At 36.2% G+C, this 27,612-nt stretch overlaps 1 protein-coding gene across 2 annotated transcripts in view; it reads left to right on the top strand.

Moving 5' to 3' along the window:
• PIAS1 (protein inhibitor of activated STAT, 1) overlaps positions 1-27,612 on the top strand; it is a 144,369-nt gene that overhangs the window by 20,723 nt on the left and 96,034 nt on the right. For both annotated transcript variants that reach the window (XM_011940342.1, XM_011940341.1), the window contains one exon: positions 10,838-11,282. In XM_011940342.1, coding sequence (XP_011795732.1) covers positions 10,838-11,282 — 445 coding nt within the window. The remainder of the gene's footprint in view (positions 1-10,837; positions 11,283-27,612) is intronic.

The raw sequence follows: 27,612 nt of genomic DNA, 5'->3' as shown, positions 1-27,612 counted from the left end.
AGGACTTTTAGAACTTTTGTGTACATCTTTTTAAAAACTTGTTTCTGTCTAAAACTTATCAATCAGGACTGAAATATGATAACCTTAATTTTCTTGTGCCCTCTGCAAGATGTTTATTTTTACCTTAAGATAGGGGAATCAGGCTGGGTGCGATGGCTCACAACTGTAATCCCAGCACTTTGGGAGGCCGAGGTGGGCGGATCATGAGGTCAGGAGATCGAGACCATCCTGGCTAACACAGTGAAACCCTGTCTCTACTAAAAATACAAAAAATTAGCTGGGCGTGGTGACATGCACCTGTAGTCCCAGCTACTTGGGAGGCTGAGGCAGGAGAATCGCTTGAACCCAGGAGGCACAGGTTGCTGAGATCGCGCCATTGCACTCCAGCCTGGGCAACAGAGTGAGACTCTCTCAAAAAAACAAAGAACAACAACAAAAAAGATTGGGGAATCCTAGGAGAAAAGAGCATCCTAGGAGAAAAGGGAATCCTTAAGAAAAGAGACATCTTAATCGCAAATATTGAATAATCTTATTTGTAGCCTTAAATTTTATTGTTACTTGGAGGAGAATCTCTTATGATATGCTCAGGGCCCTAGAGAGTTGACACTGTCATATTCCAAGTTCTTAAGGATGACTTGGGTGAATATTTAAGGTCACAATTCTCAGATTTTATATATAGCACAGAACTGGAAAGGGGGTATTAAGGTGATGAAGAGGAATTCACATCATCTGTTGGGCACTTACTTGGTGTCATTAACTATATTTGCATAGAGATGAGTATTTATCCTTGAAAAACTCAAAGTCTATGGGAGGACATAAACTGGAAAATCAATGATATACCACATTTTGTAATAATTGTACGATAGAGGGGTATAGGAAACAGTTTTTCAAAAGGGATTTGAAAGGCTGGAATGAAGAGCTGAAAAACATGAAGTTTAATGGCATGAAACATTAAGTTCTGCTTTTAAATTAACAAAAATTGTATTCGAGGATAAGGTGGTTTGACTTTATACCGTAGCCGTTTATATGAAAAAGATAGAATAACGGTTTTAGTTAACATAAGCAACAGGATGATGTGGATGCAGCCCCCTCCCTGCTGAAACGCAAGAATAACACATATCATATATCCCCTCTTGTCCAAATAAAACAAACCTAAAATGTGAATGACTTTTTAGGTTATATTGGTAAAAATATGTTCATATTAAGAGGGATAGTAATACTGCTGTCTTTGGGACTAGTCACACCATATCTAGATTATTTCATTCACTTCTGAGTACTATGAACTGCAGAATGCTTGAGAAGGATCAGGAGTGGGAAGAGGTCTAGCTAGTTGAAGGAAAGGAGTCCTTTTAACACATTTTAAGCATTTTAAGAGTCAATTCTGGTATACCAAGAGAATGAAATTTTAGAACCATTGGGCAGACTTTAAAGGGAACTTTCAATTGCTAGAGCCTTTCACTAATGGGGCAGCTTTTAAAGGTTGTAAACTCTTAGAAGTGTTATAGCAGAGGCTGGGAGACCGTCAGTCAAGAAAGTTGGAGTAAAACTTCATATATTAGATGGAGTTTTAGACAAGAAGAAGATCTTTGAGTTCTATTTATGATACTCTTACTGTTATTTCCAAAAACATTTTCTTACTATCTGATAGTGTCTCTAGTTGTTATTACTGTGTAGCATTGTGTGACCATTGGCATTTGCCTTTTGAGTCTGAGCTCCACGACTTGCTAGCTCTGTTACCATCAGTAGGTTACACCTGTTACTCTGAAATAGTTCTGTACCATCCCTCTAGGACTTTTCCTTCATCTCTGTTCTAGGACCCAGACTGAAGCTGTAATTTAGACTGTTTAGTTTAGAGGATGCATTCTTCTCACTTTTTGTTTTGTTAATACATGTTTCTTCTTTTAGGCTTTTCAGCTTTCTCTCAGATAGGGTATTATGTTTCTTTCATTGCCTTTTGTCTTATCTGAAACTTAGATCATCTAATTGCAAATGCAGTGTTTTGTTTGTTTTGGTAAGGGGACAGTAAGGAAAGAATAATCATCTTTTAGAATTTAATAGACTTAAAACTTCTTAAAGCCCTACTTAGTATTTTTAAATTCTAGATTTTATTTGAAAAGTGAATGATATTGTTCTCATAATCAAGTACAGTCTAATTTTTAAAAGACTTACCTCTTTGTAGAATATTGAACATGGCCTGTAGTGTCTCTTTGCCGTATTTCTTGGTCCTGTCTCCTATATTTCCACTGCACAGTTCCTTCTTACCTTACATGTAGATAAATCCTGCTTGTTGCCGTATCTTTTAGCTAGAAGGTTTATTTCTTAGTTTTTTTCTTATTTCAGCCATCCTATTGGTGGTTACTTCAGTAACTTCCTTAAGCACTATTTCAGTTACATCTTTACTGCCTCTAAAATATGCATGTATTCCACTGCCTGCTCACATTATACTGTATAGCTTCCTTGACTGTCATTTAGTGCCCCCATCACTCGTTTCCTGTCACTATCTCAGTGTAATATATACTCAGCCCTGGCTGAGCTTGTGATAAGACGTTGTATTAGTTAGTTGTGAGCTCTGGAGTCAGGTCAGATTTGAGCCCTATCTCCATCACGTATTTACTGTGTGATTTTAGCTGTAATGTCAGTTTTCTTATCTATACGGTGAGAATAATAATACTCTGTCTTGTGGGTTCATGTGAGGATTAAATAAGATAATCATGCTTACTATAATTAGTATGTTACTGGTACATTATAAGTATTTAATATATATTATGTTTTGTCATTTTTACTCTATCAACCCATGTAAATGACACTAAAAGTTATGGTTGAAAACATTGCTAATATAGAAAGATTTCACTAACTCTATGGATTGTATTTCTTCAACTATAGAAGAGTAGAAGAATGAGAAGAAAATTTCATTTAATACAGTTACAATATTGAATTCTGAAATTTTAAGGAACCTTGAGAACCTCTAGTTAATCCCTCATTTTTTTTTTTTTTGAAGTGAGAAAGCAGAACCTGTAAGATTGTAATTTGGTAAATTAGTGGCCATGTCAGTACCAGAATCCAAATTCTGTATATGCCAGTACCATTATATTGTATTGTACATTTACTCAGCATATGTTAGGTATTCAGTAACCTTTGGGAATTGAATTAATATGATTACGCGTGTTTCTGAAGACTAGTTTATTTCTATGTGTTCGTTGTTCCTTTCTTCTCTTCCTATACATACTCATTTAGGGCCTGTGTGTGGATCCAAAAAGCATTTATTGAACATCTGTGTGCAGAGCAGCCTTTTTCTTAAATAAGAGCCATATTTTCCCACCTCTGCATAAGAAGTTTTGGCAATGTGTTAGGAATTTACACTCTAAATTTTAAAATTAAACTAAGCCCTTAAAAATTTTTTTTTCCAGCCGGGCGCGGTGGCTCAAGCCTGTAATCCCAGCACTTTGGGAGGCTGAGACGGGCGGATCATGAGGTCAGGAGATCGAGACCATCCTGGCTAACACGGTGAAACCCCGTCTCTACTAAAAAAAAATACAAAAAACTAGCCGGGCGAGGTGGCAGCGCCTGTAGTCCCAGCTACTCGGGAGGCTGAGGCAGGAGAATGGCATAAACCCGGGAGGCAGAGCTTGCAGTGAGCTGAGATCCGGCCACTGCACTCCAGCCCGGGCGACAGAGCAAGACTCCATCTCAAAAAAAAAAAAAAAAAATTTTTTTTTTCCTTTTTTCTTTTTGAGACAGTGTCTCACTCTATTGCCTAGACTGGAGTTCAGTGGTATGATCACAGCTTACCACAGCCTCGAACTCCTGGGCTCAAGGGATCCTGCTGCTTCAGCCTCCTGAATTGCTGGGTCTGTAGGGATGTGCCACCAATGGGCCTGGCTAACTTTTTTTTTCTTTTTTTAGTAGAGATGAGGTCTTGCTGTGTTGCCCAGGCTGGTCTCAAACTCCTGGGCTCAAGTGATCCTCCTGCCTCAGCCTCCTACAGTGCTGGGATTACAGGTGTGAGCCACCACACCTGGCCTAAACTTTTTCTTTTTAGGAAAAATATTGTACTCCAATGTTACAATGTTCTGAGTTGGATTTTTTTTTTTGAGACAGAGTTTTTCTCTTGTTGCCCAGGCTGGCATACAGGTGCGATCTCAGCTCACTGCAACCTCCACCTCCTGGGCTCAAGCGATTCTCCTGCCTCAGCCTCCCAAGTAGCTGTTATTAACAGGCATGTGCCACCATGCCTGGCTAATTTTGTATTTTTAGTAGAGAGAGGGTTTGACCATGTTGCTCAGGCTGGTCTCGAACTCCTGACCTCAAGTGATCTGCCCGCCTTGGCCTCCCAAAGTGCTGGGATTACAGGCGTGAGCCTGTATTTTTTAATGTTTTTTTTTTGTTGTTGTTGTTGTTCAGGTTATCGTCCAGAAGGAGCTGTTTTAAGGATAGAAGTTTCGTGAAATGTGGTAGTACATAAATAAGGATGATGTTTAAATTATCTAACAAAAATTGAAGCCATGGTGCACCATTTCAACAGTGTTTATACTTTGTTTAAAGGAGAATGGAATCTCTATTTATGTATAATTGCAATATTTTGTCACTTTGTGGGACCTCAGTGCAGCCAGTAAGATGGACCTGGAGAGGTGGAAGATAAATTAACTTGAGGAGTAGGCACTACAGGTCATTTTCCAGTTATCTTATGCTGTGAAATAAATAAAAGATGAGAAATTAGGTGAAACAAGATTATGGAGAAGTATGTAACCAACCTGATTTGCTGCTTTGAATAGAAACTGTCTAACTAGGTTTTCTGCTTGAATGAGGCATTGTTGACAGATTGCTAATAGCTGCTTATTAAGAATTTCTAATGAGAAGATTTAGTAGTCATCCAAAAGTAAGCCCCATTAAATGAAGAATCTGACTTTGAAAATAATAAAATACTTTTGTTGTTGTGTGCAAGATTTAATGTGTGCAGTTACAGAATTTGTGATTATTCATTTGCTTTTGTGGATAAAAGGCAAAAGTATAAATGAAATATTATGACATTATTAAATGCCTGTTTTGTCTGTCTTCAGAATTCATTCTGGTTTACAGTTCATTATAAATTGATACCAGATAAAGACTCATAATACAGAGTCTGCTTTATGACTAATCCCGTAAACCACTGCAGTGGGATGTGTGAACAAGAGTAATTATGTTGTTCAACAAGAAGTACCTAATTCTTATCCACAGTGTAGACGTAACCTTCAATAATGGAAGGTCACAGCTAATGATACAATAAAACCAGCACTTTCTGTTCAGTTGCAAAAGCCTGTTTGCTTGTTGATGTTTTTTGAGTATTATTGTATTTATCTTTCTCAAAACATGGCCCCTGCCTCTGTGTAGTTGGGACAGCGTTTGCATACATATGTATGTATGTTTTTGCAAAGTTTTACATATCTGAAAAAGGGATTGAGTAAAATGTTATTGTCTTGAATGGTGAGGACTTCCCATTCCCCACTACTCTGCCCTTAGAACACTAGAAGCCAGCATTATGCCACCAAAGCAGGAGATTGGATTGTTCCTCTCTGTCAAAAGTGATCAGACAAAAGGAAGCAAAGGGAATCCAGACAAAATAGCCAGGTTATTGCCCAGTTATTCTAGATGAAGTACCCTGGTCTGCTCACTCACATAGATTTTCCAATCATCTTTTTAGTATCTTATTCTTAAATATGTATGCACAGCCCAAGGTTGCCTCTCATTTAAGGAAAGCTTCCGGCACGAAAGACAGAGACCAATGTAGGGAGAAGAAGAAAACAACATCAACACCCAATTTATATTCTCAAAAAAGAAAAATAACAATGTAGAGGAAAAAAAAAAGAGAAATATACAGAAAATTAAGAGTTCATGGAAATTAAAAATTTAATGTGTTAGGAGATAAAATTGAGGAAAATCCCAGAAGATAGAGCTAAAAGACAAGAGATGTAAAAATGCACAAGGAAAAAGAAAACAGAGTAAAGGAAAATTAGATAATCAGTCTAGGAAGACCAGTGTCTGAATAATAAGTATATAAGAAAGAGAATGCAAGGGCCGGGCGCGGTGGCTCAAGCCTGTAATCCCAGCACTTTGGGAGGCCGAGACGGGTGGATCACGAGGTCAGGAGATCGAGACCATCCTGGCTAACACGGTGAAACCCCGTCTCTACTAAAAATACAAAAAACTAGCCGGGCGAGGTGGCGGGCGCCTGTGGTCCCAGCTACTCGGGAGGCTGAGGCAGGAGAATGGTGTGAACCCGGGAGGCGGAGGTTGCAGTGAGCTGAGATCCGGCCACTGCACTCCAGCCTGGGCAACAGAACATCAAAAAAAAAAAAAAAAAAGAGAATGCAAAGACATGGAAGGAAGATTATTGTAAGAAAACTTCCCAGAACTGAAAGACATACATCTCTAAGTTTAAAAGACTCGACGGTTATCAGTTTATGCAGTTAAAAAAAAGAAAAGACCAACTCCAAGGCACAACATTGTAAAATTTCAGAACGCATTAAGACAAGCTGCTATGATTCCAGATGGGCATATATAGTTGACTATGAAGGATCATGGGTCAGATTGGTACTAGGCTTCTTAACACTGGAAGCCAGAAAACAATAAAGAAAGGCCTTCAAAATATTGACAGAACATGATTTCCTGCCCAGAACTGTGTACTGAGCCAAAGTCAGTAGTAAGGGTAAATGAAGATTTTAAAAATACAATGCAAGGAATAAAAACATCGTGCCCCCTTCTCAGAAAGCTGCTGGAGGAAATACCCCACAAAAAAAGAGAAAACCGAGAAAGGGGAAGTAGTGGGATAAGGAAACGGCATCCACTATAAAAGAGAGACAAGGGAATTCCCGGGATAAGCTAAAGGGAAATTCCATGATCATAATTGTGCACCAGGCCTAGAGAGCCTACAGTCCAAATTGGAACACGGTGGAGGGCTACAGGAAAGAAATTAAAACTGATTTACCTGATATATTTGAATATATTGAGAAGAAAATTAATACTTTTAGCTGTTTGCAGATGAATTAGCAGTAGGTACCTAGAAACCTAAGCAAATGGAAAAATGGTGTAATTATTAACTGTAAGGAAAGGAAAGTTATACAGAAAAGGAAGAGTAATCATGATGTACTTTTGACTCAGCTGTGAATATTATTTACAGCCATAGTAATAATGTAAGTACTGACAATTGATTCAACCAAAAATTATGATAGAAAGATGAAGGAGAGGAGATGTAACAGAACTAAACCATTGTATTTTATAATAGGAAGTCAGTAAAGTCCTCAAAGAAAAAATTAAACAGCTGCGTAGACCTACTACATAGCATATAGAGGAAAAAATGCCAGAAGAACTAGATAAAAAGATTTGAAAGTGGTTGCCTCAGGGATTTGAAAATTGTGGGGTATGTAAAAGGGGGAAGGGACTGGTGTTTTTTTTGTACAACTTTTTGGTTTTTTAAATTGTGTTCATGTCTGTCAGATTAAAAAAACTAGTTTTAAGAGGTTACTCCTTACAGAATGCTCTTGTGTTCAAAATATATACCATTCTGCGGCATTCTAAATCCCCTAGGATTCTGAGAACTCTATCAATTGTGGATGTAGAGTCAGCGGAATGCTATGAAACTGCTGAGGAAGTAATGATTTCTAATAGTACTAGTGGTTGATGTAATCCTTACTTGTAAATATTCATTTTGTTGTAGTGCTAACAAATGGAGATTTTTAAACACCTTAAATAAATGCAGATTAAAATATATTTCATTTCAGCATCTCAAATGTGTTAGTGTTTAGTTTTCCTCAGTGTTGTCAACACTTTTCATTGTGAATTGACTGCTTTATGCTTCTTTGCAGTTTTTCTGTTGAAAGATGCTTCAGTGTTTCCCGCTCCCTTCTTTTATTTCATTTTAAAAAATACTGCATGCTTATCACAGTCCTTAAGAGTATGCAACAGCTGTTCCAATAATAGCAATAGATACCACCTGATTTTTCATTATACCTGATTATAGGTTGCAATGGTTAATTTGAATCCACACACATTCTTTTCTTATCTTAATCACCTGTTTTTAAAAGCCAACATGTTGAAGCTTGAAATGGAGATTAAGTTAAATAAATGGAGATTGAGTTAAATTAATCTTCAAATAGGTTTTTCTGTTTTCCAGTTAAAAGGCATGTGGTTCGTGTCCTCTTAAAGTCAGAATATTATAGCGTGAAAGAAAGCACAGTTGGAGTAGAACCAGTTGCATGACATTCAACAACTTTCTTAACTTAAGTCTTATTTTGCCACCTGAAAAACAAGAATAGTACCTGCCTGATAATTATGACAATTGATGATGAATCCTGTAAAAAAACCAAAAACACCCAGTTACTCAGGAGGCCGAGGCAAGATCACTTGAGCCTAGATGTTTGAGAACAGTCTGGGCAACATAGCAAGATCCTGTCTCTTAACAAACAAAACTAAAAAGCTTGGCTTGCTGATCGCAGTTACTATGTGAGTACCTACTATGTACCAAGTATTGTTATTGCTCCTGCTATTCTTTGTTTCAGAGAGAGACAAAAAATATAATTGAGGGCTCTCAAGTTTATTGTTGTGTCATAAACTTTTTTTGGATCGTCAAGCAAGAGATTTTATGAGAAATGTCAACATATTCTTCTACAAAAATAGGAAAATAATATATCTGCATTGCGTCTAAATCTTCGTACCTGTAGAATAAAGTCAAAAGCTGCCATCAATGCAGAGTTTACAGTAGTCACTGAGTTTTGCTGGTTTGTTTTTGATTTAGGATAATGGAGTTGAAATAGTTCTCTTTAAAATTTATACTTTTTTTTCCTGTAAAATGCAGTACATTTGAGCCATGCCAACTTAAATTTATTTTTAACCTCTAATCCTTGAAGTTTCATGTTATTTATTTAAAAGCAGTTTACTTATTAATAGTACATTTCTGTTTGAAGTCCCTGTTCCTTTTTAAATAATAAAAGTCTTTAGAAGTATTTTGTACTCTTTTGGTGAGTGGGGAGAAATTGATATCCTGCTGATATTATAGTTAGTAATTATTTACCATCTTTGATAACATCTAAAAAGAGAAACATTTCTAAGATTTGGGTAGAATTTGTTTTTAAGGTTTACATTATATCTTTGCATGCCTCTACAGAACATGAATTTGAGCATTCATTTGGATAAGTTATCACTCTAGATGCTACCTCCCACCCTTTCTTCTGGTCTCCTTTCTTGTTTGTTCATTTGTTCATTCATTCATTCATTCATTGTGCAGGCATTTGAAGAGTTTCCACTATAAGGCCCTAGTCTTAGAAGCTGAGGGTAATGTGGTTGTGTACCATGGAGAACCCTGGGTTAGTTATAGAATCACTTGTGTAAACAGAAAATTACAGTAAAGCAAGATAAATGCTAAAATACAGATACGAAAAGTGGCCATTAAAAATAGAGTAAAAATCATCCTACCAGGTCTAAAGGGCAAAGGCTAACAAAAGCTGAGCCCTGAGGAAAGAGTTTTCCAAGCCAGAGAAGTAGACAAAGGACTCGTATTTCTTTGATTAACCAGCTATGTTGCTTATAAAGCTCTTTATATACTTTTCTCCTCAGTATTTTATTTTTTGCTTAATGTTTTTGCCACTTGCAAAGAATTGGCTGGTGTCATCGTGAGTGGTGGTGAGTTAGGGAAAGCAGCATAGCTTTTGTGTATTTGGTATGAGGTGAAGGAATCAGTTGGGGAAATAGAGAGCAAATGGTAAGCTTACATGTGTCTTTTTATCCTAATACTCCCTGTCAGTGGTGATGCAGTCTTTTAGGATTCTGCTAATAGCTCTGTGATCTTGGGTAAGTGATTTCTTCTCTTTGGATTCCATTTTCCACCACTTTGAAATGGGAGGATTGGTATTAGATGGGCATTTCCTATTAGTAGGTGGGGAAAAAGGAGAAACAGTGACCAAATAAATTTGTGAACACAGGTAAACAAAGTTAAATAGATTTCTTTACTGCAGCCTCATACATTATGGCATATGAATTGGATTGCTGGACTTCTAACTTGGCCATGCAAGTTAAGTGAGAGTCAGTAATATGAGTCCAGCTCTGTCTTTTTCCTAATGGTTTAGTGGAAAGAGCATGGGCTCTAGAATCAGACATATCTGGGTTTGAATCCTGAGTACTCCTTAGTAGCTTTATGGCTTTATAAATTATCTAACCTTTCTGAACTTGTCTCCTCATATGTAAATCAGGCAGGATAATGCCTTGGGGAGTTGTAAAGATTATGACATTCCATATGAAAATATCAAATAGAATATCTGATATATAATTGGTCAAAAAAGGTATAACTTAAGTCTACAAATTCCAGAGTTAGTATAGAATGTAACACTTGATAATAGCTGTTGATACCCTGCCTACATCTGGTGTTTGAGGTGGACTGTTTGTTGTTTCATATATACTTACAATTTTTCCCCAAGAAAACAAAATATTCTTGAGGGCACATCATTATGTTTTACCATCTACGTAGCATTCCACATTCTCCTGGAGACTCAATAAGTGCTTGGTAAATACCTGACAGTTTCATCAAAACAGTGGAATAAAGTGAGGTGTGGTTTTCCCTGGTGTATAGTTTATCCTATATTTCTTATAACCAAGGGTAGAAGTCAATGAATTTATGAATATTAATTTTAAATTTCTTTGGTTACTTATGTTAAATGATTAAATTTGAAGTTTGAAATAATTAGGATTATAAGTGAACTGGCATTTATTTACTTAAGTAAACTATAGGAAGGGGGTTATAATAAAGTGTCATTTAATAGTGTAAATTATATTATTGGAATACTAATGTTTTACATTTTGTTTTTTCTCTAAGCAAATGGTTATGAGCCTTAGAGTTTCTGAACTCCAAGTACTGTTGGGCTACGCTGGGAGGAACAAGCACGGACGCAAACACGAACTTCTCACAAAAGCCCTGCATTTGCTAAAGGCTGGCTGTAGTCCTGCTGTACAAATGAAAATTAAGGAACTCTATAGGCGGCGGTTCCCGCAGAAAATCATGACGCCTGCAGACTTGTCCATCCCCAACGTACATTCAAGTCCTATGCCAGCAACTTTGTCTCCATCTACCATTCCACAACTCACTTACGATGGTCACCCTGCATCATCGCCATTACTCCCTGTTTCTCTTCTGGGACCTAAACATGAACTGGAACTCCCACATCTTACATCAGCTCTTCACCCAGTCCATCCGGATATAAAACTTCAAAAATTACCATTTTATGATTTACTGGATGAACTGATAAAACCCACCAGTCTAGGTAAGATTATTGTATGATGGTATTTGGTTACTTTTGCAGGATGAATTTTCATTTTAGACTTTTACTTTGACCCAGTTTATTATTCATAATGAAATTTTCATTTGATAGTAACAGCTGGATGATAATGAAGATCTTTCAAATTTAGATAACATCAAATGTATAAAAGCTATCTTTCAGAGAAAAAAAGGTAGTATATTGATGGTTACTGACACAGTAAATATTAAAAAGTTTCAAGAATATAAACTTCCAAAGAGTAATCTTTTAGAAGATTGATTAATATTCTACAATATCTCTTATAAATTAGAAAATTAAAACAAAATAAGTCACTACAAGTCTCTGATTAGTTCTTAATTTTCAGGGATTGATGATCTCTAAAACAAATCACTTGCTAGTTTTAATTATTTAAATGAGTGAATGGTTTTAATGATCATAAAAGGAGACTTGAGCTTTGATGTGTATGGTAGTTAAATTTCAGCTGATTTTTTTCAAGCGGAGAAGTGCATGCTTTACAAGCATGCACACGCACACTCTTGATTACAGTTATATAATATAAATGCTTGAAATTTATTTTGCTCTGTTGTTCCATCATTTGATTTGTAGTCTAGCATATAGAATTCAATATATTAATCAACTTGTAATTTTAATTGCTATAATGCTACCTTATTTACTTAATGTAGAATAAAACTCAACTGTTGTGACCTCTGATGCCTTTGGTGTAATATATTTAAAATATCAGACTTCTAAATGCTGGTTTGTTGGCATACTATGGCTGGCAAGCTAAATCCAGTCTGTGGCCTGTTTTTGTGTGGTTCTGAGCTAAGAAATCTGAAAAATGTTCCTAAAGAGTTATTAAAAAAAAAAAAAAGAAAGAAAAACAAAGAATATGTACAGAGACCATGTGTGCCTGCAAAGCGCAAAATATTTACCCGTATAGTGGAAACTTGTGAATCCCTGTTGCAAATCATTGAATGTTTCAGTTTAGGGGATTGGCAAGTGTTGAGAACATTTTTTGCGAATTTTTGAGAACATTTTGAAAATGTTTTACTGAAATTCTGTCTTTGAAATATGAGGTGTTTGTTCTTAATTATATTTAGCAGAATTTACCTGAATACATGAAGATTATAGGAGTCATTTGAAACAACATGAGTTTTGTATCACATTATTTCATTTTTTAAGTGGCCATAATAAGAAAACATTTTTTGAGAATCTACTGTATGCGTATAAAACTGACACATGCTCATGGTGGAAAAAGGAATTGCCAAAGTTCCTTCCTTGTTAGCAGTTTAGTGTGTATGCATATATAGCACAAGCAAATTGTTTGTTTTTTACAAAAGGAATCATATACATAGTATTGTTTAACTTCCTTTTTTTCCCCCTTAATATATCATAAGCATCTTTTCTTGTCTGTCTGATATATATATATCTCCCATTTTAAATTAAAGGCCATATCTGTATCTATCTGTATCTCTGTATATGGTCTGTATGTGTACATATATGTATGTGTACATATGTGTTATATATTGATCAGTTGATGAAAACGTTGTGACCAGGGGCTTGCAGGAACCTAACCTTATACTTCCCCTAGTAGCAGCAATTATATATTCACAAATTCAGTGTTTGTGGTGATTTTATAGAACATAACTGTCACAAATAACAATAATTGACTATATTTGAAGTATAATTTGATTTGAATGCCATTTTCCATGAATAAATCTGCTGTTTGTGGTATGTATTCACAGAAAGTCATCAAATGGATAGGTGGTGTAGAATTGCTTAGTGATATGTAAATAGATTTTCAGTATCTCATTGTTATAGAATTAAAAACAAACCGATTTGAATATGCATAAAAAGATCTCACCAGAAAGTAATCTGTGGAAGTTTATTGGCTCAATAAATATTTGTTGCAGGGGAATGCTTAGTGAATGTGAAAAGTATTTATTGAAAAAAGATTTTATGTAATTAGTCTTCAGGGTTTAGAATGAGTATATTTTAAGTCTCTGTTTTTGTAGATTCTTTAACATTATTAAGACTTTTTTGTACTTCAGTAAATGAAGTGGCCACATTTGTCACAGAACTTAGTTTCCTAAATGATTATTTTTACCAGTAGTCATTTGTTTTAAATCTTTTAGAAAACCATGTTTTCTGAAAAATTTAATAGCTTCCAGCATTCTCTTTCTTTCTAAACATACATACATTTAAAATCAAGTTTTTAAGAACATAGTTTCGAACACCAGCTGGCTAGTTGATCACAACTATCACTGAGTCCAGAATGGGACAGGCACATTTACTTTTTCATTTTTTCCCTTCTGTTGTGGTCTTAAGCACCAGATTTAAAGAAATTTTAAGATGTTCAAATGTAAACTGAATGTTTTTATGCATGGTTTGTATTTCTAACTAAAATGGAAACAGTAGTTCTGATAATTCCCATTTTTTTTTAGATAATTCTCATTCATTCTTACAATCATTTTGTTATTTCTTTAAATCAATTTAAAATAATTCTAAGGCCTTTATTTTGGAGCCATAATTAAAGTATACTTTTCATTGTCCGTAATTAACTGTAAGAATTGAGAGGTGAAGTAAAAGGTGGTTGTAAAGTAAGATATTTAATTTATTGTTTACTTTTGCCTGTCATTATCTCAGTTCTGTTTTTTTCTATGAGGCTTATCTCAGATGCTCTTTTTCTTTAACCTTTTTCATTTATCTTTCTAGGCTTATCTGTATATTTCTTCCATAGCCAGAATCAATTTCACTTTCTCCACATGCTCTCATAACATTTATTTTTTATTTTTATGTTTAATTTTTTGAAACAGAGCCCCACTCTGTAGCCCAGGCTGGAGTGCAGTGGAACCACTGGGTTCAAGCGATTCTCATGCCTCATCCTCCCATGTGGCTGGGACATACAGGCACGTGCTACCATGCCCAACTAATTTTGTATTTTGAGTAGAGATAGGGTTTCACCATGCTGGCCAGGCTGGTCTCGAACTCCTTAGTTGATCCACCCACCTCTGCCTCCCAAAGTTCTAGGATTACAGGTGTGAGCCACTGCTCCCGCCCTCCTAACATTTATTTTTAAAATTTTGTTTTATTTTATTTTATTATTTGAGACAGGGTCTTGCTCTGTTGCCCAGGCTGGAGCGCAGTGGTACAATCTCAGCTCACTGCAACCTCTGTCTTTCGGGCTGAAACAGTTCTCCCACCTCAGCCTCCCCAGTAGCTGAGACTACAGACGTGTGCCATCATACCTGGCTAATTTTAGTATATTTAGTAGAGACAGGGTCTCATCGTGTCGCCCAGGCTGGTCTTGAACTCCTGGACTCAAGTGATCTTCCCACCTTGGCCTCCCAAAGTGCTAGGATTACAGGTGTCAGCCACCACAGCCAACTTGAATTGTATTTTATTATTATTATTACTATTATTAATTAATTTGTTTATTTTCTGAGACAGGATCTCGCTCTGTCACCCAGGCTAGAATGCGGTGGTGAGATCTTGGTTTGCTGTGGCCTTAACCTCCCAGGCTCATGCAGTTTTCCCACCTCAGCCTCCCAAGTAGTTGAGACCACAGGTGTGTGCCACCACACCTGGCTAATTTTTGTTTTCATTTTTTGTAGAGATGAGGTCTCATCATGTTGCCCAGTCTGTCATAACACTTAATTTACCTCTTATTAAATGTTTTTGTTTTGTTCCTCAAAATGATAAGGCTTCTGAGGCATTTATCTATAAATCCCCATAATAGCTAGATATGAACCTGTTACATGGTTGTTGTTCAGTAAACATTTATTAGCTCTTCAACTAGTTTTAATGCAATAGATGGAATCTTTTATTTCATTTTATTTCAGTGGATTTTAACCATTTTGTCTTGCAAACACAACTGAGCCATACCACGCAGTCTCATTACAAACAGTGGCTGTGATAGGGATGGGAAATAGAGTAGGGAAAAATGGTATTCTTCCTCTTATTGCCGTATCCTGTCATCTGTTAGGTTAATTGATGTCTTTGAAATTTAATATACTTAATTAAAATTTTTTTTTCCCTAATTACAAAAATGTCGTGTTTGATGTAGAATCCACAGAAATTATGTGCTTCCTTTACAGATAAACTTTAAAAATACTTCTGTGGTGTTCCTTTTGTTAGTCATTTATGGGTGTGTGTGTGTTTGTGTGTGTGTGTGTATTTCTGGTTTCATTTTGAAGGAGAGGAGACCCTCACTAGCTTATTTAACCTGGCAGCTGCATATATTATGGATCCATATAAATAATGGAAGAAAATTTTAATTTTGATAGTATGTTGAGCACCTGTGTTAAGAGGTACTTTGTTTGAAATACTTTATTGCTTAGTGTGCCAATATTGGTGTTGATGAGCTATGAAGTTTACATAATTATGAAAATAAAAGGAAAAATAATTTTAGATTAAAATATCTTGTCCATTCAGGGACAAGATAATTATTTGATATTTCCTCTCAATCCTTTAATAATACTTATATCATTCAAAATAGTTTATAATATTGTTTATAGTTATTGTTTAAATTGGCTTTGTTAGAACATAATGGCAAAAATAATACTTTCATGGTAAACAAAATAATCTTTAGGATACAGTATTTGATTTGATTCAGACTTAAGTATAAACAAATCTATTAATAGATTTATATTTGTTACTAGTTTAGCTATTTATATCTTCCTTAACTCAGGTAAATTTTCAAATAGAAAATACATTTTTAACATAGTGCTTTTAAATATTTTTAATATTTTTACTTATTTCAAAGGCCAACATGTATAGAACAGACAGCTTTGCATTCATTTGGACCACAGATATTCCTCTGGTTATGTCCCAGTGAATCCATCATAAATTGAAAATATCCTAAGTCAGAAATGCACTTAATACACTTAACCTACCAAACATGATGGGTTAGCTTAACTTATCTTAAATGTGCCTAAAACATTTACATTAGCCAACATAACATCTAACACAAGTCCTGTTTTATAATTAAGTATTGAATAGCTCATGTAATTTATTGAATATCATACTGAAGTGAAAAACAGAATGGTTTTGTTACCAACAGAATGGTTGTGTAGGTACTCGAAGTAATTTCTACTCAACACCTATTGTTTTCCTACCACCGTAAAGTCGGAAAATTGTTAAGTCGAGCCATCTGTAGTCATCAAAAGTATGATGACTCATCTTGTTTGCTTTATATCAGATTGAAGTCAAATTTTACCTTCTCAGGGGATGTCTTTTCAAGTTTTTAAAGATCTTAGGCAGTATATCTGAATAAGTTCCCGTCATATGTATTTATTGATTAGAGATTTATCATTGATTGGTATGAGGCATAATAATTATTGACTATGAGTGTTATTTTTTTCTTTTTTCTTTTTCCAAGATGGTCTTGCTCTGTTGCCCAGGCTAGAGTGCAGTGGCACGTTCTTGGCTCGCTGCAACGTCCGCTTCCTGGCTCAAGCAATCCTCCCACCTCTCCTCCTGAGTAGCTGGGACAACAGGCAGGAATGACCATGCCTGGCTCATTTGTGTATTTTTTGTAGAGATGGAGTTTTGCAATGTTGGCCAGGCTTGTCTTGAACTTCTGATCTCAACGCAGTCCGCCAACCTCAGCCTCCCAAAGTGCTAGGATTACAGGTGTGAGCCACCGCACCCAGCTGACTATGAGTGTTAATTCTAACACTGAAGGATACCATATGTCCTTGCTGTGGTCTGAATGTGTCCCTCTCAAATTCGTATGTTGAAATCTAATTCCCAGTGCAATAGTATTAAGAGGTGGGGCCTTTAGCAGGTGATTAGGTAATGAGGTCACAGTCCTTATGGATGAGATTAACGGCTCTTTTAAAAGCGGCTCCAAGGAACTTGTTTGCCCCCTTTCACCCTGTGAGGACACAGCTAAAAGGTGCTATGAGGAACAGGCCTCACCAGACACAAAATCTGCAGATGCCTTTATCTTGGACTTCTCAACTTCCAGAACTGTGAGAAATAAATTTCTGTTGTTTATAAATTATCCAGTCTGAGGTATTTTGTTATAGCTGCCCAAATAGATTAAGATACTCCTTTTAGCCAATCTAGTTGAAACCAGTAGTGAATTGATTAAAACAAACAAAAGATACATAAGTTAAACATCTTGCTTTAATGTATATTTATTTGCCAGTCTCTGATGTAGGTCAAGGCCTTTTCTTTGAGACTGATGACTTCCCAGATTTAGATTATAGCAAGATGATTTAAAGGCTTTTATAAAGATAATTTGAGTATAGAATCTGTTGCAGATGGGGAAAAATCTTTTATAGTTGTCTTCAATGGCATTTTTAAAAAAGCAACTTGGCTTTATCAGGTTTTTCCAGAGCATTTAACTTAGTTTTCATGAAAACAGCAACTTTCTTTTTACAACGTTTTAGCAGTTTTTGTAATATTTAATTCAGTTTTGTAATTACAATTACCAATGCAACTAACATAAGCAAGTTTGAGAATAAACCTCTGGTTCTTGGTAAGCACACGACATGGTGTGAGCAGAATTGTGCAGAAGCACTGTAGAGTTGTCTACTGGCCACAAGCAGTTAGCTTGGTAGGGCACTGATCTGGATGTTCCATAAAGGGAATGGAGAGCATCAGTTAATCATAGTATCAGTTAAGAGGGCTTCTACTGAAGTTCTTTTGCACCATTCTTCTTAAACTCCCCGAAGGCATTGAAATTAATTCTTTTGTTTTCTTGCCTGAGAATAATTTAAGTGGTTTATTTTGTGGGGGAACAACATGGATCATAATTGTGGTTGCGTTTTAAAAGAAATCATTTAGCTCCCTTTTACCCCTTTGAGAGGGTTATAATGGGGGGAAGGATCGGGAAAAGTAGAGAAGCAAATTAAGTTTTTTATCATGCAGTTATATGTTTATAGTCTCTTTTAGAACTTACTTCAGTTTCTTTTCTCATTGAGCACAGTGACAGTAAATAATGAGTACAAAAATGAAATAATTTCCTAGGCATTTTTCCTTAAGTCTCTGTTTTTCACCAAAAACTATTTAAAATTTTGAAATTATCTGTAAAGATCACTGCCTTTTCTTGGTCCTCCTAAATTCTGAAAGTGTCCTAATACTGTTTGGAAAGTGTTTGGATGCTACAGACTGAAGAATCTGAAACATTGAGAAACATTTAAATTGACCACATGGGTGTCCTTCAGTTTGTGATTAAACAAACCATGTTTTATTTTTCTCATTTTTAAGCCTGGCTTCTATTAAATTTTGGTGTTCATGAAACAGTCTTTTCCATTAAACCCCAAGAATGTCTATTTTCTGGGCTATATATATTTGAATTTTCCTGTGCTCTGTTAAAGGTACAGTTGTTCTTACTTGACATGGGACAGTATACCAATAATTCTGGAGAAGACCGGCAACCTAGATGTGCTGGGTGTGTAGTCTTAGTATTTAAAAAAACTAGATTGACCCTTTTTCCTACTGAAAGTAGAATATTTCTATATAGATATTTACACCTCTTTTAGGCTTGAGAAGATGTAGAAATAACTTATAGAAAATATTTGAAATATATATATACTTATGTAAACTTGGGTTTTGCTTTAGGAAAAAAGGGAACAGATGCTTTAACACTCCTAAATAGTTAAAATGATCCATCATGTTTTGTGCAGTGCGGGTAAGGTTTCTGCTTGTCTTAATAACATTGGTTACCAGTGTTTTCTGCCCAGGACTCCTCTGACATTGGATTATATTTCACAGTTTTCTTTTCTCATTTTTTATAATTGAGTTTCCCTTTTTCCACATGCTTAATAGCCAGTGCCTGGAGATCAGGTGATGCAAATTCAAGGACGCAGGCTCTGATAAGTATTAGAAAGAGCATTCAAAGGTTTTGTGATTCATTCTACTCTGCTTTTAGATAATTCAGCACAAGCTGTGCTCCTCTATACTTGAATTTTGGGAAATCAAGAGCACTAATTTTTCTGTAGGTGGGTTTCTTTGGAAATTTTTCTTCCTAATTGGCAGCCTGGTTTCTGACCTTCAAAACGAAATCTAACACTTACCTGCTAAGTCGTACATTCCTTTGTAGATAATATTCTATCTCTTTATCTGGTGATTTTAATGTAATAGTAGTGTTTGTATAGTTGTTATGGAGTAGGTAGGATAATGTTAACAAAGGGAGAATCTAATTTTGGGGATCACTTTTTTCTTTCTTTTTTTTTTTGAGACTGAGTCTAGCTCTGTCACCCAGGCTGGAGTGCAGTGGTCGGATCTCAGCTCACTGCAAGCTCCGCCTCCCGGGTTTACGCCATTCTCCTGCCTCAGCCTCCCGAGTAGCTGGGACTACAGGCGCCCGCCACCTCGCCCGGCTAGGTTTTTGTATTTTTTAGTAGAGACAGGGTTTCACCATGTTAGCCAGGATGGTCTCCATCTCCTGAGCGCGTGATCCGCCATCTCTCTGTGTCACCCAGGTTGGAGTGCAGTGGTGGGATCTCAGCTCACTGCAACCTCCGCCTCCCGGGTTCAAGCGATTCTCCTGCCTCAGCCTCCCAAGTAGCTGGGACTACAGGTGCCCACTGCCATACCTGGCTCATTTTTTGTATTTTAGTAGAGACGGAGTTTCACCGTGTTGCCTAGGCTGGTCCCGAAATCCTGAGCTCAGGCAGTCTGCCCCCTCGGCCTCCCAAAGTGCTGGGATTCCAGGCGTGAGCCACCATGCCTGGCCCATTCTTTTTCTTTATTTGATTCCTGACAGTGCTTGCAGCAGACCCCAATAGCTCTGGGCAGAGATCAGTTATTGTAATTCTTTGGCACTACTCTTGGCTAAATTTATTAAAACTGAAATGTAAGTAAGCTTTAGATGTGCCAAAGATGGAGCTATTACAGTACAAAAGAAACTGGATGTTGGATGTAGTACTAGAATTAAATCACTTTAAGATAGGTAAAAATAAAAAGCCTGAATCGTTGAAAAACAAATACATTAGTTTATTATCTCTGTATGTCCTTTCAGGATAATCTGCAGTTCCTAGAATTTTATTTAAAATGTTTATTTTGAAACTGTATTTTTGAATAAAAATTGAAGACTGTCCTTTTTCCACTGTGTGGTTTGACAGCCTTGTCAGAGATCATTTGACTATATATGAGTGAGGGTTTGTTTCAGGGCTTACTATTCTGTTCCATTGGTCTATATGTCTTTATGGCAAGACCACACTGTTTCGATTACTGTAGCTTTGTAATATGTTTTGAAATCAGGAAGTGTGAGGCTTGCAGTTTTGTTCTTTTTCAAGATTGTTTTTGCTTTTGGGAGTCCCTTGAGATTTTATATGAACTTTAGGATTTTTTTTCTACTATTTCTGTAAAAGATACCATTGAGATTTTGATAAAGATTACATTAAATCTGTAGATTGCTTTGAGTATTATGGACATTTGAACAATGTTTTTTTCTTTCTGTTAATGTGATGTATTATATTGAATTTCATACACTGAACCATCCTTGCATTCCAGGAATAAATCCCACTTGATCATTATATAAAACTCTTTTTATATGCTATTGAATTTGAAGTGTAGACATTCTTTTCTTGTCCCTTAGGAAGAGCATCTTGTCTTTCACCATTAAGTATAATGTTAGCTTTGGAGTCTTTCATAGATGCCCTTCCTGTTGAGTTTTTTAATTATAAAAGCATGTTGTAATTAATTGATTAGTTTATTTATTTTTGAGACAGAGTTTTACTCTTGTCACCTAGGCTGGAGTGCAATGGCATGATCTCAGTTCACTGCAACCTCCACCTCCCGAGTTACAAGCAATTCTTCTGCCTTAGCCTCCCAAGTAGTGGGACTACAGGCGCGCACCACCATGCCCGGCTAATTTTTGTATTTTTAGTAGAGATGGGGTTTCCCCGCATTGGCCAGGCTGATGTCAAACTCCTGAACTCAGGGGATCCACCCGCCTTGGCCTCCCAAAGTGCTGGGATTACAGGTGTGAGCCACTGCGCCCAGCCTGCATGTTGTAATTTGTTAAATGCTTTTTCAACATCTGATGAGATGATTGTATAGTTTTTCCCATTATTCTATTAACATGGTGTATAACACTGATTGCTTTTCATATATTAAACCAGCAGCTGTTGGATTTTGTCTGATTCCAGATGACCTATCCTACCTCCTAGAGGCGTAAATAACATTTTCCAGTTCCAACATTTGTGGAGTTTTTTAATCAATTCTGGATTTTATTTTTATTTACATGAGTACAGGGCTCTAATTTTATTTTTTTCCCAAAACTTCCTTTGAATGTTATTCTAGATCTTACTCTGTTCCACTGGTCTAATTGTATACTTTTCTGCTAACATGGAATTATTGTAAAGTTGACCCTTGAACAACAAGGGGATTGGGATGCCACCCCCGCAACAAAAACAGTCAAAAATTCACATGTAACTTTTGACTCCCCCAAAACTTTACTATAACCTACTGTTTACCAGAAGCCTTACCAATAACATAAACAGTTGATTAACACATATTTTGTGTATGTATTGTGTACTATATTCTTACAGTACAGTAAGCTAGAGAAAAGAAACCGTTACTAAGAAAATCATAAGGAAAGAAAATATATTTACTATTCAGTAAGTGGATCATTATAAGGTTTTCATACTTGTTATGTTTGCATTGAGTAGGCTAAAGGGGAGGAGTAATAGGATTTTCATCTTACTGTTTAAGAGGTGACAGAGGTGGAAGAAAATCTGTGTATAAATGGACCCACACAGTTCAAATCTGTGTAGTTCAAAGGTCAATTGTATTTAATTTTTTGATTGTTTTTAAATTTTTAAATAGGTAATACATTGATATACAAAAATCAAAAGTTACAAAAGGGTTTGTAATGAAAAGGAAGTCCCTCTCTCACCCTTATTTCGATCACAGGTGTTGCTTTCAGTTCTTTTTATATCTTTACTGAGATAGTTCCTGCACATACAAACAAACATATTTGCGTCATTCTTTTTTAGCAGCTACTTAGTAGGCAGTTGATTCGTTGGATTCTGTGTTATTAAATATTCCCCTGTTGGTCGACATTTGGGTAGTTTCTTGCTGTTGAAAACATTGCTATAGAGACTATTCTGTGAATATATATCACTATGCACTTGTCTAAATATAGCCAGTAGTTTTATAATTCCTAGAAATAGAAAGCGCATCTAAATATTTTTTGTAGATGTTGTCAAATTTCCCCCTAGAGCAAGGTGTGTGTGCTAATTTGTAATCTTACAGGCTCTGTAAGAGACTGTTTTTTCCTCCTGTGCCTTCCTTCAACGATACAGTGTGTTATTAAACTTTTTGATCATTCCAAATTATAAGCTGAAAATGTGTAACTCATTATAGTTTTAACTTGCACTTCTCTTATGGGTGAGGGTGAAGTTTTTTGTTGTTTTTAAAAAATACATTTTTTTATTATAAAAGCATATTATTTATTTATTTATGAGATGGAGTTTTACTCTTGTCACCCAGGCTGGGGGATGACACACTCTCTCTCTCTATATATATATATTTTTGTTGTTGTTGTTGTTTTGTTTTTTGTTTTTTTAACTGTTCAAAGTTCTTTGAACTTTTCATTTTAAAATTTGGTGGTTGGACTTTTTCACCCTGATTTATAGACTTCAGAAATTTAGCACTTTGTGATATAAATTGCGACTACTTTTTCCCTTGTGATTGTCTTTTGAGTGTTTTTTATTATTGGTGTTGCACGTTAGCTGTCAGTTCCTTTTTATTGCTAAGTAGTAATTCATGGTATGGATATATCACAATTTCTCTAACTATTCAGCCTATTTAAGAGCATTTTGGTTGTTTGCAGTTTTTGGCTGTCACAAATAATGTTATCCTGAGTATTCATGTACAGGTGCTTGCATGGACATAAGTTTTTTTTTTTTCCTCCAAATACATGCCCAGGAATGGAATTGCTGGGTCATATGTGTAAGTATATGAGTTTTTTCATTTTTTTTTTGGGAGAAAATACCAAGTTGTCTCCCTGAGTGGCTGTACCACTTTCTGTTTCTTCTGGTATCGTAGGAGAAGTCCAGTTTTTCTCTATCTTTGCCAGCATATTTGTTATTATCACCTTTTTATTTTTAGGTGTTTAAGTATGTATGTAACAATAACTCATTTTGGTTTTAATTTACATTTTCCTAATGACTAATGATGTTGAACATCTTTCCACATACTTATTTGCCATCTGTCCACGTACTTATACTCTTTGGTGAAATGTCTGTGCATATTTTTGTCATTCTTTAATTGAATTACTTGTTTTTATACTATTGACTTTTGAGAGTTCCTTTGTATGTTGTAGATACTAGTTTTAGTCAGACATGTAGTTTGCAAATATTTTCTTCCAGTCTGTAGCTTATATTTCTTTGAAAAATAAAAAACAAACCACCTTTTGATTTTGAAATAATTATAGATTTGTAGGAAGTTGAGAAATGTATAGGAACATCCTGTGTACTCTTCACCTAGCCTTCTCCATTTGTTAACATCTTTCTTAATATAGTGCAGTATCCAAACTAGGACATAACATTGGTACAGTACACAGAGCTTTTCAGATTTTATTAGTTGTATTTGCACTCGTGTGTATTTGTAGCTCTGTGCAAATTTATCACATGTAACTACCACCACAATAAAAGATGCTTAACTGTCCTGTCACCCACAAGACTCAGTCTTGCTAACCTTTTGATACACTCACCCACTCTCTCTAGCCCCAGAGGTTCATCCGAGTTGCTGTGTATGTCACTAGTTTGTTCCTTGTTTGGCGGGGGGCTGAGAAGTATTCTATCACATAATGTACTTTCATTTGTTTAAACATTTACCCACTGAAGAACATTCACATAGTTTTCTGTGTTTGGCTGTTAATGAATAAAGTTGCTATGAATATTCATATACAATTTTATGTGCGAAAATAAGTTTTTATATCTCTAGGGTAAATGCCCAAGGGTTTATCAGTTGCTGGGCTGTATGGTAGTTTTAGTTGTAGTTTTAGTTTTAAAAGGTCTGCAAAATTATTTTCCAGAGTGACTGTATCATTTTACATTCCTAGTGGACATGTATGAATGATCCAGTGTTTCTGCATCCTTGTAAGCATTTGGTGTTATCACTATTTTTTAGTTTTGCCATTTTGATAGGAATATAGTGATATCTCTTTGTGTTTTGTTGTTTTTGTTTTGTTTTGTTTGAGACAAGGTCTCACTCTGTTACCCAGGGTGGAGGGCAGTGGCACGATCGTGGTTCCCTGCAGCCTCAACCTCCCTGGCTCAGGTGATCCTGTCACCTCTCAAGCTTCCCAGGTAGTTGGGACTACAGGCACGTGCCACCACACCTGGCTAATTCTTTGTATTTTCTGTAGAGACAGGGTTTTGCCATATTGGCCGGGCTGGTCTCAAACTCCTGGAGTCAAGTGATCTTATCCCCTCAACCCCCCAAAGTGCTAGGATTACAGGTGTGAGCCACCATGGCTGGCCTTCATTGTGGTTTTGATTTGCATTTCCCTAGTAGCTAATGATGTTGAACATCCTTTTATGTGTTTATTTGCCATCTGAATATCCTCTTCAGTGAAATATCTTTTTATGTCTTTAGTCTCTTCTAATTGCAGTGGGTTTTTTTTGTTTTTTTTTTTAACTAATGAGTTTTCAGAGTTCTTTCTAGATTCTAGATTCTAGTCCTTCGTTGGGTTTGTGGTTTGCAGATCTTTTCTCTTGTGGTGTCACTTGTCTTTTTTGTTTGTTTGTTTCCTTGTTTGTTGTTGACATGGAGTCTCACCGTGTTGCTCAGGCTGCAATGCAGTGGCTATTCACAAGAGTGATTATAGTTTACCTTAATCTCAAATTCCTGGGTTCGAGCATCCCTCCTGCCTCAGCCTCCTGAGTAGCTGGAACTACAGATGCATGCCACTGTGCCTGGCTTATCTTCTTAATAGGATTTTTTTTACACAGAACAAAATCTTTAATTTTGAGGAAGTCTAATTTATTGATTTCTTTGTTAGATTTCTATTTTTGGTTTCTAGTCTAAGAGCCCCACTTGCACACTCACCCCGCTTTTTTGACTTGCTCTGTCACCCAGGCTGGAATGCAGTGGCATGTGATCATAGCTCACTGCAACCTTGAACTCCTGGGCTCAGGCAATCCTCCGGCCTCAGCCTTCTGAGTATTTGAAACTACAGGGCTGTGCCACTGTGCCCAACTAATTTATTTTTTACTTTTTGTAGAGATGGGATCTCACTGTGTTGCCCAAGCTGGTCTCATACTCCTGGCCTCAAGTGATCCTCCCACCTCAGCATCCCAAAACACTGAAATTATGGGCATGAGCCATAGTGCCCAGCCAAGTCAAAAACCTCTCTGCATGACTTTAGATTGGAAGATTTATTTTTCCCCCCCGAGAATTTATATTTTCACATTTTACCTTTAAATCTGTGATCCATTTGTTACTACTTTTTATATATAAGGTTTGAGATTGAGATTCATTTATGGAGATCTAACTGTTCTTAAGCCTTTATTAAAAAGGCCATCCTCCTCCATTGAATTACTTTTGTATCTTTATCAGAAATCATTGTCCATACCTATGTGGGTCTCTTTCTGGGTCCTCTGTTCCATTGATCAGTGTTTCTGTCTGCCACCATTACCACATGGTCTTGATTACTGTGTCAGACTCTGTAATAAGTCATAAAATTAGGTAGAGTAATTGCTTTTACTTCATTTAAATATTCTTCTAGTCCTTTTGCTTTTCCACACAAATTTTAGAATTATCTTCTCCCTCTCTACAAATAATCTTGCTGGGATTTTGATAGGAATTGCGTTAAACCTGCATATCAATTTAGGGATGATTAATAATTTTTCTATTTTGAGCCTTCCAGTATATGAACATGGTATGTCTTGCCGTTTGTTTAGATCTTTTTTAAATTTTATTCATCAGCATTTTATAGTTTTCAGTGTATAGTTCCCACACTTGTTTTGTTAGATCTATACTTAAATATTTTGTTTTTTTTCTGAGTGATTATATCTTGTGACCTTGCTGAGCTCACTTTTAGTTCTAGGAAGTTTTTTGTCAATTTGAGGGGTATTTCTTCATAGACTACCTTGTTTTCTGCAAACAGGGACAGTTTTTATTTCTTCCTTTACCATCTGCCTGCTGCCTTCCATTTATTTACTTTGCCTTATTGCTTTATGACTCTAATAGAGGGTTGAATAATAGTGGTGACAGTGAACATTCTTCTTTGATTTTTAGTTCTTTTTTTTTGAGACAGGGTCTCATTCTGTTGCCCAGGCTGGAGTATAGTAGCACGGTCTCAGCTCATTGCAACATCCGCCTCCTGGACTCAAGTGATCTTCCTGCCTCAACCTTGTGAGTAGCTGGGACTACAGGTGCATACCACCACACCCAGCTAATTTTCGTATTTTAGTAGAGATGGGGTTTCACCATGTTGGCCAGGCTGGTCTTGAACTCCTAGCCTCAAGTGATCCGCCCGCCTTGCCCACCCAAATAGCTGGGATTACAAGTGTGAGCCACTCTGCCCGACCCCTCTTTGATTTCGATCTTAGGGGGAAAGCTAAAAATGATTATTTTTTTTTTCTGTTTTTAGACTTTTGCCCTTGAAGTCTACCATGTTTTGTATTATTATCCTTTTTTTTTTTTAAGCTTTTTGTTAGCATTTGTCTGACATAAACTTTGTTCTTTTGTTTTCAGCCTGGACATAAACTTTGTTCTTTTGTTTTCAACCTTTTGTGGTGGTTATTTTTGGGTTCTTTATGATTTTTGTTTTAAAAATAGCTTTATTGACATATAATTCATATACCATAAAATATATTCCTTTAAAGTATACAATTCAGTGGTTTTACTATATCCACAGAATTGTGCAGCCATCATCACTGTCCATTTTAGAACATTTCCATCACCCAGAAAAGAGACTCTCTACCCTTTATCAATCACTCTTTAGTCCCACCTCTCCCATCCCCTGAAGCTACTAATACTGCATCTGTCTTTATAGATTTTCCTATTTTGGACATTTCATATAAATGGAATTGTATGGTATATTACCTTCTGTGACTGGCTTTTTCCATTTAGAATGATGTTTTCAAGTTCATAAAGTTGTATGTGCCAAAACTTTCTTTTTAATGGCCAAGTAATATTCTGTTATATGGATATACCACATTTTGTTTATATATTCATCAGTTGATGGGCATCTGAGTTGTCTCCACTTTTTGGCTAATATGAATATTCGTGTATAATTTTTTGTGTGGATATACATTTTCAGTTCTTTTGGTTAAATACCTAGAACTAGAAATATTGGCTCATATGGTAACTTTGTTTAACCTTTGAAGAACTGCCAGACTGTTTTCTAAAGCAGCTGTACCAT

The sequence above is a fragment of the Colobus angolensis genome, unplaced genomic scaffold, assembly GCF_000951035.1.
Source record: "Colobus angolensis palliatus isolate OR3802 unplaced genomic scaffold, Cang.pa_1.0 Scaffold19, whole genome shotgun sequence".
Classification (NCBI taxonomy): Eukaryota; Metazoa; Chordata; class Mammalia; order Primates; family Cercopithecidae; genus Colobus; species Colobus angolensis.
The sequence above is the reverse complement of the archived record's forward strand: the minus strand, read 5'-3'. Positions and strand labels throughout refer to the sequence as shown.